At 36.2% G+C, this 12,747-nt stretch overlaps 1 protein-coding gene across 4 annotated transcripts in view; it reads left to right on the top strand.

The window, feature by feature from the left end:
* RABGAP1L (RAB GTPase activating protein 1 like) overlaps nucleotides 1-12,747 on the top strand; it is a 221,024-nt gene that overhangs the window by 18,481 nt on the left and 189,796 nt on the right. For 3 of the 4 annotated variants that reach the window (XM_057427333.1, XM_057427332.1, XM_057427334.1), the window contains exon 10: nucleotides 610-754. In XM_057427333.1, coding sequence (XP_057283316.1) covers nucleotides 610-754 — 145 coding nt within the window. Of the gene's footprint in view, nucleotides 1-609; nucleotides 755-12,747 lie in introns of those variants that run through there. The other variant, XM_057427335.1, reaches the window with a different exon arrangement.

Genomic DNA, 12,747 nt, shown 5'->3' with positions numbered 1-12,747 from the left:
TGCATGAGCATGCACACAGGCACATACATGCACGTACTTACAAGTAAGAAATGCAGTGTAGGATACAAACAAATACAGCCAATATATTTCTACATTGAAAGGGGTGGTACACTACAGGGAGCTTTTAACAATTTAGTGCTTTCAGGAAGTGTGAGATTTTGTTTCTTTTTTAATCATGTCTTTACCTACTAAAACCTCCTACCATTATTTCCCCCACACCCTCCCCACGCCAGGCATTTGATTCCTGTTTGTCATGTTAGTTACTCCAATATTTTTCTTGTTTGTGCTCTCTTCGTTTGCTGCAGTTTCTCTTTTGACCTCGTCATTATAGCTATTTAAATTGGTGAGCTTTTTTTTATCATTATTCTGAAAAATACTTAAAGTAGTTGTTAAGAGTCAGCAGTTTTATTTTTCCTACCTGTAAAACTTAGAACAGAGCTATCAATTACTGTTAGTCTACAGGTGCCATTGCAAAGAAATCTGAGGGAGCCTTGCCCAAACTTTTATTTAGCCTTGGTAGGAGATTTGTTTGTGTGTGTTTGGGTTTGGTTTTGGCATGCTATTAGAACTCTATCAACAGTGGGGACCTAATACATACATTTATTTTAGTCTGAAGGAAAAAGCCATACAAATGCTGGGGATGCCATTTATGAAGTTGTCAGTCTACAAAGAGAATCTGCAAGAGAGGAAGAACTGGTCAGCCCAGCAAGTGGAGGAGGGCCTGTATCATCCCAGGAGGATGAGGCAGAAGAAGGTAAGAATACAAGATCACTTACAAGTTCCCAAAGATACTGTTGTTATATTTCTCCTGTTAATTTGTTCATTAAATCTTCCTATTTGTGCCAATTAGAAATACAACTGCTTTGGACAAAAAGATCACACGTAATTTTCTATTAGCAGTGGTTCTTCAGTAATAGCACTTCTACAAACCAACTTGGAGTTCTTCATATTTACCAGTTTGGCGTCCTTCCAGTAGCAGCAGCAAACACATGTCCGTTTTAATGTGCGCTTCAGTATGTGTTACTGATGCACTTGTGCTCTGGCAACAAGATAGAAGACCTTTTCTAGAGGCTTTTTCTTCTGATTTGGAAGCCATTTGCCTTGAAAGTGCTGCTAAAGGACAGCATTGCAATGGGCTTTGAAATGGCAGGCTTTAAGTACCTTTTTGCAAAGAAAAAAAAAAAAGAATCCTGAACTCATATGGGGAATTTTCCCACCCCCAAACTGGTTCAGTTGGGCATTATGTTGGGGATTGCTGCTGTTCACAGACCCAGTGTATTTGTTCCTTCTGAAGCTAATAGTACCTCAGTGTCTTTCCCATGTCTTTTTTTGTTTTTCTTTTTTTTTGGGGGGGGGGTGGGTGGGGGTAGGTTTTCTTTTTTGGTGGTGGTGGTAGTTTTTGTGTTTTTTTTTTTGTTTTGTTTTTGTTTTTTTTGTTTTTCTGAAGGCCTTTGATATATTGTCGTCATTTTGTAGTCTGAAGGTTAGCCTGTAGCATTCAGAATTTGGAATAGACTTTCTGTGTGCCATTTTTGATCTCGATATCTGACTAACCAGAACTTGTGATAGTTTTGCAAAGTTATTCTTCAGATATCTGGCACTGTTCTCTCAATACGATATAAAGGCTCACTTACAGAGGAAAAATTCTTTCTTGATTCTTACTTATACGTAAGTAGGTGGATACTAGTTTATGCAACACAAATCAGAACCCTGTGATTAAAACAGTCAAGAACAGACAGGTATGGTTATGTGGTTACTCTTTTCCACTTGCAAACAAAAAAACCTGCTCATACTAAGGGGGCACCAGGCTTACAAAACCCTCAGCCAATTGCTTATTGGTGAACTGAAAACCCTTTACTGATTCCTGAAGGGAATGGGATGGGCATTGATTATTCTTTTCCTTGCATCAAGTACCACTTCTGAATAGTAAAAGTACTATTTTCTCTAAGGGAGCTTTTATATTTAATTGCTATTTGGGATTGCTTTACTGTTCATAGCAAGAATTATTTTAGATTTGACCTTTGGGTCTTGTGGTTCTGCATAGAGTAGTTTAACATCTGTGAGTGGCGTTCTCTGTGCTGGATATTTGAGTTGTGTAATCAGAATGTTTTCTGGAGCTTGTTTGATAGGATAGGGTCCAAGTAGTGACTTGACTACTTTTTTTTTTTTTTTATATTGCTTCTTACTGGGAAGAGTAAAGCACTCTTCCAGAAGCTGATAAATGTAGCACAATTAATAATAATTTGTATATTGTCCTCTTGGTACTATTATAGAATGGCTTTACTTTATTATAAAATATTCCACTGGGGTATGAACCTAAGTTTAACTTTGGTTTAGCTTCCCAATGCTAGTTTGCAAATTTTAAATGTAGATTACTTCCTAAGAGAAGACATTAAAAATATCATGATGTGACTCTGTTCTCATGGAAACTGCATTTAGAGTTATCTGCCTAGAAGTTGTCTATCCTGGTGGATATGCAGGTTAAGTGAGTCATTTGCAGTTGATCTAAACAAATCTCTTCATTATTTTTCTTTCTTTTTCTTTTCAGGGTACTAATTATGATGATGGAAAAAAATCCCCTTGAGTTTACAATGTCTTGTCTTAGCCTTGGAAGAAGGCTTTTTCGTTTCTTTAACATTAAGGATGGCTACCTGGCCATATAGGGTTTTTTTTCTGCTTGCAGCCTAAGACAGGTGTGCATTATAAGGATTTTTACTATTTCATAGGCCAGAGGCTGGTGTTCCCATTACAGATACTGAGGATTATTACTCGTTCTCTTATTTTTGTTGTATCTTCATAATCTATCCTGCATGCCCTCAGAATATTATGTAATTTACTTCAGAAGCACTATACATTGCAGTTTCATTTGTATAAGAATGCATGCCTCATCTGGACCTTACCTGATTTCTGTGTACTCTGTGTGTGTGCATACACACAGCTCAGTGGGATGTCTTATGTCATGAGCATATGAATAAAGATGTTCATAAGAAAGAAGGCATTTTTTCCAATATTCTTGTTCTTTTTGTTTTAATGAAGGCCAAACATGATTCCTGCCCCCTGCAATAATGATTTAAAATAATTAGTATACTAGAGTTAGGCATAGTCCCTTTCAAATGTGCAGCAACTGTTACAGAAAATTGAGATATATTCCCTAAATAACATACTTAGATTTTTAATAGCTTTTTCCCATTTTAGCTTTATTTTTCATCTGAACAGCTATATAAAAAAACCAGACTTTTGCGAAGACTGTGCAGTAGTTACTTAAAGTGAGGTTGATCTTGGAAGATCTCTCCTTTTTTAAATTATTAATATTGTAATAGATATTTCTGGCAACCTAGTCATGTAAGGTTCCTTGCTTTGGAGATAGTAATTTTAAAAATATGGTTAATATTAATGATTTCTTATCAAAACCTAGAATGTAAAGTACACTCCATAAGAAGTTTTGTATTACAAAATATAATTTTAAAATATTAAAATATATAATGAGGAAAATATTACAGTTCCTGGAATGGTTTCAGATAAAGTGAATTTAAGTATCAGTTTTTATCAACAAGCAAAAAGGTCACTGTTAATATTTAATTTTGAGTAGAACCTTGAAAAAGTTGCAGAACACAATCGGTTGAACTAATCTTTTTGCAGCGTTAAGAGTGAGAACATGTAACAGAAGTGATGGTATACTGCATTAGTCAAAAAAGGCAAAGCTGCCCAAAGCATTTTTATTGTAGTGTCATTCTATGGCAGGATAAAGTGGGTGGCTGCATGTGTGAGCCTAAGGATTGGAGAAATTTGCTTTCCAGAAGCTTTTGCAAGGAGAATATGCGGTCCTAGAAACAAATAACAAAGGGGAAGAACAAGTTGTCTTCTTCTAGCAGCAGTGCTTGCTTAGACCATACATGAAATGCTGACTTTTGTTTGGCTCTAATATTTTAATTCTTTTTTTAATATTTCAGGAGAATACTAAATAACACCGTTGAGTTTCTTCTTGAATCAGAATAATGTCAGAAGATCAGGGATCACTATAAGTGGGAGCAATTCTGCTTAAAAACAGAAAATGGTTTTTAAACTGATTGTAACTGAGTTAATTTTTTTTTTTTCCACGTGGTCCTGTGTGTGTGATTACTTGGTTTTGTTCCAATCCAAAAATTGCCTGCGGTGTAATCACGGGATGCTTAGCGGACATTCTTGAAGCAGGTAATTCATGATAGGTAAAAGATAACACGCCTTGCAAGTCTCCAAAAAGTTTTCTGAGCATGAGTTGGAGATTGCCTCTAGAGTGCTCTCAGATGACTTCCAGGAATACAGAACTGTTCGGGTTTGTGTTTTTATTTACTGCAGCAGTAGGTTTCATAATGATTTAGATACTACTTTTCTGACTGCTAGGAACCGAGCAGGGATGTAGTTGGCTGTGTAGTCGGTACTGATCCATAGTGTTATTAAACGAAAAAGAATCCTGTTGAAATGTGTTTGGTGTTTAGTTATTGGCATTTAATAAGAAGAAATCAGATTTAAATATGAAGCTGTAGGAATAAGAAGGAGCAGCAAAAGAAAAGAAGAAAGAATCTTAGGAGGGTAAAACTATTTCTGTGTTCTGTCTAACTGTCTTAAATTGTAAGAACAAAAAGAGATAGAAAAAATAGTGTAAGAGGTATGGAAATTCTGTGGGGAGATGGTGAAATTTGACAATGAAAATAGTAATGAAAGGACCCTGAAAGCTTCCAAAAAATCTAAGTGTACTGGACAGCACAAAAAATGGTGCGTACAATAGATAAGGAGTCAGCAATACTAAATGATTGAAGATGATCAGCCAGACTAAATCAGGATACTGTGTGAAATGTTGTGGGTGGACAGAGGCTGTTTACAGGATTCAGAAAAGCAAAATAGTAAAGGAAGTGGTGATACAGGAGTCAATAGAGCTATTGAGAGTATTTTGTGATGAAGTAGGGGTTTAGAATGAGGGATAGTGTGAACAAATGAGGGTGATTTAGTGAGAAGAATGACATTGGTAGTGTGGAAATAGTCAACTCTGCATTTTTATCCAAATTAAAGGTAACTTGATGAAACTCATAGGAACTATTTGTTAGCAGAGTACAGGGTAGTACAGAGTAATGTTGATGAGTCCTAACCATGATAAATTAAACTGTGTTGGAGTCTTTTTGCCATCTCCATTAAAAATGAGCTAAAATGATACAAACCCAAATTCATGAGTTCATTTGGCTAGTGGCTGTCTTCAGACAAGAACTTTCTGCTGCAGTTCCATAATTGCCAAGATGAGTTTTAAAATACAAGCACTTCTGAAGAATGCAGATCTGTAGCTTCCAAATGAAAAGAAACTATTCCTGATGGGCCTGATGTCATTTTTATGGACTCTGCTATCCATTCTCTCAGATTGGATTATTTTCATGCCTTAGAAGTTAACTTTTGTTACTAAAAATCATAGAATAAGTGCACTCAGTTGACTTCTGCAGCTGTTATTGTGCTGCCAGAGAGAATATAATCCCTTCCTCAGTATATAAAAACAAAAATACTGAGTGCAGAAGACTTTTTTTTAATATGTGCTGAATGGTAGCAGTTGTTACTGATAGTTACAGTTGTATTTAAATTTGGTCATGCAAGTATGGCCTTTCTGTTAAAAGGCAAGTGTTTGAAATGTTTGGAATTGGAAGCACTTCTGTGGGTTACAGAAGTATTTCATGAAATTGCACGGCTGCAAAAGAAATGGAAAATTGGAGAATTCTAATTTTGCTTCTGTTCCAGTTTTATGGGGAGCTAGAGTATATGGAAGGTCACCTGCCTGGGGATCAGATTCTTTCCTGTCCTGTAATCCAGGTTGCTGCTGGAGTTCACTTTATAAGCTAGGTTTGCAGGTTAGGCCCTTGAAGAAATGTGACTTAGTCCGAGCTGTTGTCTTCCCCTCTTCCTCTCCAGTGTCTGCAAGACACTCCTGCAGGGTGTGTCTGGGTAGATATTATAGGTAGGGATTTTTTCTTTAATAAAACATGTTGCTTACACTGACTTTGTAGAGTTCAAGGCAAAATATAATTCCATAATCGTGGCCTGGGATTGATGAATACTCCAGGTAAATCTGCTGACGGCTTTGTTTTATTCTTCCAGAATGATGGGAAAAATTACTTTCAAGTTAAGGGAGTTTTCAGTTCCTTGGGTACATAGGTGAAGTATGTTTCTGGTTTTCAATTATCTTTTTACAGTTTATATAAAACCACTTCAGATTATGGTGTAAAATAGACACTTTTCAAAATAGACACTTCAGTAATAGATGAACATAAATTTGTGTTTGCATCTTGTCTACATGCAATTCCAAATTATTTTGAATGTTTTGAATGCTTTGAGAAGTGGTTGTCTTTTGCTTGTTGGCCTATAAATAGTGTGGTAAAAGTGTGGTTTAAAGTAATCTGAAGAAGGAATTAGAACTTGCTACTGCTAGAGGGTCTTCTCAGGTTTCTGTCATGAGTGCCATACTTTTTGTGACCTCAAACTGCCTCTACTATGCTTACATAATTTCACATTTCATATAATTAAAAAAATAAATCTTACTTAACCACCTTTATATAATTTATATAAAGATGATTAAAAGACATTACTTAAACTGTTCCCCCCAACTTTTTACTAATGACCTCATTAGCTTCCTAGTATTTTGTTAATTCTAAGTTTTTTATAAGCAAAGTGCCTTGCATGCTGCCTTGGTAAAATGCTAAGAAATACATAATTTTTATGTGTTTCTAATGTTGATTTTTTTTTTTCATTTGATTATATCAAATATGGGAGTAGATGCTAATCTACAAATTTGTTAATATGAATACTGAGTAAAGAATTCGGTTGCCTTAGAATTATGACATCTCAAATCTGATAAAGATGTCAGTTTTCAGACAGCACAGTACATGTGGAAGATGTTTGTATTTACAAGAATACCTCCACTGTGCAGCATTTAGTTGGCTTTGTCATCTGTGTGGGAGCAAAACTACTGAACTGAAGTGATAATTTTTCTCCACTCTTTTATTTAGCTTTAAGCATTTGTACATCACCTTTAGATATGTCATGGTGGCTCACTTGTACATTCACTACATGAGGGCGGAATCATCTCTTTGCCCATGTTTTTACAGTCAGATTCGGATGCACAGTTAAATTTTATTTTTGTGACTTTTTAAATGATTCGTGTTTAAGATGACAGGGCCTGTGTAGAAACTATAGATAGAATTAAGATACGTTTTTAAATGTAGAATTTTTGTTGTAGTAAGAAAGTCAATTTGGCTACCCATTTAACACAGCCAATAGGATTGTTTCAAAGTAGAGGAGTGGATCCTTTGAGAGATTTTGCACAGACTTCTTTATAAGATGTGTGAAAACCATTATTGTATGCAGTGAGTGAAACACAGACATCATCTAATCTGATCAGCATGCTGTTCACCCTCTTTCAGTGTTTAACAAATGTAAGTTTTTTTGAGATCTAGATTTTCAGTTATGTAGAAATGCAGTTAAATTTGCAAACTGTTTGGAAGGTAATAAAATTTTTCGGATTCATCAGCATTTAGGTTTTGCTTGAATGATTGTAAGTAAAAAATACGTATCTTAAAGTTCATAAAAAAAAAGAATAAGATTATTTTTTTTTTGCTGTTACTGGTTTGCTTCTAGTGAAGAATTTGTGTATCTTTTTTGGTTTTGCTCCCTTCATATGTACTTAAGTAGCTGGCAAATTTTTTTTTCTTTGACTTAATTATGTAACCTGCATAGAAACAGAAAGTTCCTGTGAGCAAGTTCATTGCAAGTTGTCGTTGTTCATATTCATCAATCCATATTATTCTGCTCCTGATTATTGCTCTTTCTCCTAAATTAGAAAATGTGCTGGGGATTGTAATTTCATAAATACTTGATTTGGAAGTCATTTTGAAATCTTTTAGTGTTTATCAAAATATTTTGTAATCCACTGAAAAGACGGGCCTTTCTGGAAATCTGCCTTATTTAATACTGGAATGAATTCCATGACTTAAGCTTTGTTTCACTCTTATCTTTCTTGGCAAGCCTATAGTTCATACTCCGTGATTTCCTCTTTTCTCGCAATCTTCTTTTATCTAGTATGTATGGAATGATTCCATGCCAGTAACGTCTATATTTTATTGCTCTGATAATACGCTGCCAAGTTCAGTTCCCCCTTCATTTTTGTTCTTCTCCTACATAAAAATCAAACTTCTCATTTTTTAAGTATTCCAGTTCTATTCCCACCTATCTTCATGACCTAATTTCCTTCTCCTTCAGGCTGCTCCAACTATATCATTTTTCAGTCCCACCTACTCTTTATTTCACGTGTAACAGCTTCTCAATTTAAACTCATTAAAAATCCTTCTCTGTTCTTCACATCAGTGCTCAAATCCCACCTGTTCATTTTTATCTGCCATATTCATGCTTTCTACTCATCATAGGACTGTGTACTTCACTTATTTACTTTTATGCTTAAACTGTTTGAACTAACAATATTGTTTCCTGCCTTATTTGCCTTTTTTGTTAACTGACAAGTGAGTTTAACTTCTGAGGAATTGTCATATTTTTGTGATGTAGTAACCTAGTAGATCTCTTTAAGGAGAACTGAACCTATTGGAAAAGTGGCTGCATATCCATTTTTAACTGGTGTTAAATATGGATGAGGGCAGTATTGTTTAAATGAAAAAATGTACTCTTTCATTGTAAACCCAAGAAGATTAAAAACATTAGTTGGTTACTTTTTGTTTGAAAGAGAGTCTGTTAAGTACTTCCTCAGAGAGAGGAAGATCTGTGCCATTTGACATTTCTAAGTTGGTCTTTCATAGTGTTTTGTTACAGTCTTTGCACAACTTGGACTGCTGTGAATACTACTGTTATCCTCTAAGCGTGCTCCATGTTCTGTATTTGATGGCCTTGTGCTGTAAGAATAAATGTGGGGGAAGATGAGGCCAAGACTTTGTTTCTGTGTGCATAATTTTTCTGTTTTAAACACTTGATGGCTCAGTATTTTGTTTCAACACCTCTTATCAATTGGAGGAAAAGCCAGAAATGGTGGAAGTCTGGAGAACATGTCATTTGAGGAAAGAAACGGATGTTTTTTTAGAGAAGAAAAAGCAAGCTTTAGATGTTGGGGTTTTTGGTTGGGTTTTTCTTGGTGTGTTTTCTATTTATTTATTTATTTATTTATTTATTTATTTATAAAGGGTGATGTGCTAAAATTGCTTGGGAGAAGAAAAGTAAATTGCAGGTAAAAAGAATTAGGTTCTAACTAAGAGGTATAATCCATGGAGTAAGAGTAATGAAGTCCTTGGAATGAACTGCTCAAGGGGGGTAACTGAAGGCTTGTAGGGTTAGGCTAGCCAAATATGTGCAAGGGACTATATGATCAAGACCTGTGTTCTCTTTAGTCAAGTTAAAAAGTAAGACTATTTCAATAAGTAAGAATTCAGTAACTGGTGGAGCTGTTTCATAACGCTCATCTTAATCACTCTGTGTCTGTCTTGGGAGATAGTTAAAACCTCTCGTGGTATTACAGTGCTTCAAATGTGTACTGCTGTTAGGGTGGTCTTCTGCAACACTTCATCAGTTACAAGTACTTCACTGTAAAAAAAAAAAACAAACCAAAAAACCCCCCCAACTAAACAGAAAACCCAAGCACATGTCCACTGGCCCAAAATAACCGTATTGCCATTTCATATCAAAGGTAATTGTTATAATTTTGGAAGTTTTGTTTTCCACTCAAAACAGCCTTTCAGGCTATTCTGGATCAGACTAAATACAAAAAAATGCCTCTGCTACATGGAAGATGGACCACTTGGGGAAGCATTTTCCACATACTGGTTACCAAGAATAATGAGCCATAGTTTATTTTGCTAAAAGTGCTGCTAAAGTGCTAAGAGATTTTTCATACCAGCAGTCATACTTCTTTGTGTTGGAGTCTGTTTTCTAAAGAAGGGGGGAAAGTTATACTTGAGGCTAGTCAATAAAATATTGTTACATAATAAATGTTAGTGCTGGGCCACTTAAAATACAACTCTTTTGTGTCCTGTTCTGAATAGTCTGCTCATATACTGAATAATTTATGTAATGAGTGTTTCTAAATGGAGTAGGCACAAAATTAAACATATCCAATACGCTGTCAAGCTTTTTTTCAGTTTCATTTTTTTTTTTAGTTTCTTCTTGAATACCTCTACAGATTTTTGAAAGAGACCACTTTTTATACATTTGTTTGGCTGTAGGTAGACTAGCAAAACAGACTACATACAAAATCTGTCATCCATAGATCCTTCCCTAGCATGACTCATATCTGTACAGGCTTCAGTATTTAACTTACGCAAATGGCAAATGCATGAAAGAGAAAAGCAAATGTCATTGGGCCAGAAGGAGGTTCCAGCGCAGTCTAACCTCAGTCCTTGGGACTAGTTATGGAGCATATACTCCCAAAAGTAGTTTCTAAACATGTGAAGGACAAACAAGGTCATTTGGAATGGCCAGCGTGGATTTATGAAGGGCAGATCATTGTGACCAACCTCACTGCTTTCTGTGACAATGTGATGAGTGCTGTGGACAAGAGGTGGGTGGTGGATGCTGTATATCTTGAGCAGAGACTCCAACACTGTGTTGCATAGAGTCCTTATCATTGAATCAATGAGATAGGGACTGGCTAAGTGAAAAATAATGTAGTTGGAAGGTTGGCTGGACTGCTGAGATGAAAGAATCAAACAATGGTGCATAGTCCAGCTGGCAGCCAGCAAGTAGTGGTATCTTTCAGGAATCAGTATTGGGATCAGTGCTGTTAAATGTCTTTGTTAATAACCTGTGTGATGGGACTGAGAGCACCTTTAGCAGGTTTGTGGATAACAGCAAACTGGGTGAGTGGTTGATAATGCTGAGGAGCTGGGCTCTACTCAGAGGGATCCGGGTACCTTTCTTGAACATGTTCAAGAGCACCCTCCTGTTGTGGTTTAATCCCAGCTTAGCAGTAGAACACCAGGCAGGTGCTCACTCACTCCTCCCTCCTGTGCACCCCCAGCCTACTCACTGGTGGAGTGGTGTAAGAAGCATAAAAAGCCTCAACTCTAAGCACTCCTCAGCAGTAACTGAAACATCCCTATGTTATCAATACTCTTTCCAGTACAAATCCAGAAGATAGCCCCATACTGTCTACTGTGAAGAAAATTAACTCTATCCCAGCCAACACCATCAGAGATTGAGTTACCCACACTGGTGCCTGAGAACTGATGTAACTAGAGCTACTTGGAGTAGAAGATTGGACTAGATGATTTCCAGAGGTGTCTTCCACCCTGGAGTATTATGTGATTCTGTGCTGATGCCATGCAGAGTGAAGCTTGCTGTTTAGATGCTGGCTGTGTAAGTGCAATCCTTCAGGCTTGCTTTAAACAGACTCTGAATTCAGGGATTTGGTTTGTGAGGCATCCAGAAAGCTTTTTTTTTTTTGTGAGCTTTTTGTGAATTTTGTTAATCACATTGGAGTTCCAAGCAAACAAATAAGCCAAGTGGTGTACTGTTATCTGTAAGTATTCTTAAAGGCTATTTTCCATGTGAACGCATTTACAGCCCAGCCTCTCGGGTTAGCTTCCTTGAGATGTCTCCCATCCTCCTCTCATTCTGATGAGGCATAAGTTTTGTTGTCCATTTAATAGGTTTTGAGAGGTCAGGGCAAGTAAAGGAGGAAGGGAGAAGTACACAGCACATTTAGAGTAAGGAAGCTGTGGCATTCCCAGCAGGATAAGTATGGATAAAATCATGCTCTAGCTAATGTTGCTGGCTTATAAATGCTATAAAACAAGGAGGGGAAAAAAAAGAAGTATGTAAGTACGCCTCAGAAGAACATGTACAGTTAAATATCCCTCCCACAGCCTCTTTTTTTTTTATATATATATATAAATTTATATATGTATTCTATATAAATACATACTTTTTAATATATATGTAAATTTTTTTTTTTCCTCCCCCTCAATTTATACCTAAGTGTTTACACAGGTCAGAATAGTGGAAAAAAAGTAGGTATTTTTAAAGCTGTTTATGCTCTCTTTGCTGTGTTCCATTTTGAATTTTGACATTAGTGTCTTTTGAAAGGGAGCATATGGCATTTCTAATCAAGGCTTGTGATTTTCTAACATACAACTGAATAATGCATTCCAAATATCGATAAGCCTTCCAGATGAAAGAATTTTCAGGGCTGAAGCACTGTAGCTTTGTGATACATTTTGCTGGAGTTCATATGCTATGTAACACTGATCTCCTTAAGAACTTTGCATAGTGTACCAGTGTAGTGAGAAAATAAGGGGCTTGTTTCTTTTGTCTGATGTTAATATTCCTTGGCAAACTCAGGTTTGGATCAGATAACCACTAGGGTGCTTTGTTCCTGAAAACATTCAGTGTAACTTCATTTATAAACATTTTGCTCTGGTTGGGGATTTTACTCATCTTTATCAGATTTTGTTTCAGTCTGCAAGATTAGTTTGTTTTCACCAGTAGCTCTTGTAGAGAGGCACTATAGTTCTTCAGTCTCTTCAAAGGGTTTTGCTAATCTAATGTACAATTTGAAATTCAGTGAGATTTCTGATAAGCTTCTCTCATCTCTCAGGGCAGCATGTTAATTGTCCTTGAAATACAGTATATGCTATCTTTGTCTTCACAGTCCATTGGCAAATTTAGGCACTGATGATATTTTTATTAATGCCTTATATTTGACAGTTGCTGAGACTAAATTAGAAATGTGTAATTGAAGTG

The sequence above is a fragment of the Pezoporus wallicus genome, unplaced genomic scaffold, assembly GCF_028554395.1.
Source record: "Pezoporus wallicus isolate ANWC-B61680 ecotype Strahan unplaced genomic scaffold, APGP_CSIRO_Pwel_v1 scaffold_7107, whole genome shotgun sequence".
In the NCBI taxonomy this organism is placed as follows: domain Eukaryota; kingdom Metazoa; phylum Chordata; class Aves; order Psittaciformes; family Psittacidae; genus Pezoporus; species Pezoporus wallicus.
Note: the sequence above shows the minus strand (reverse complement) of the source record. Positions and strands in the feature narration are given on the sequence as shown.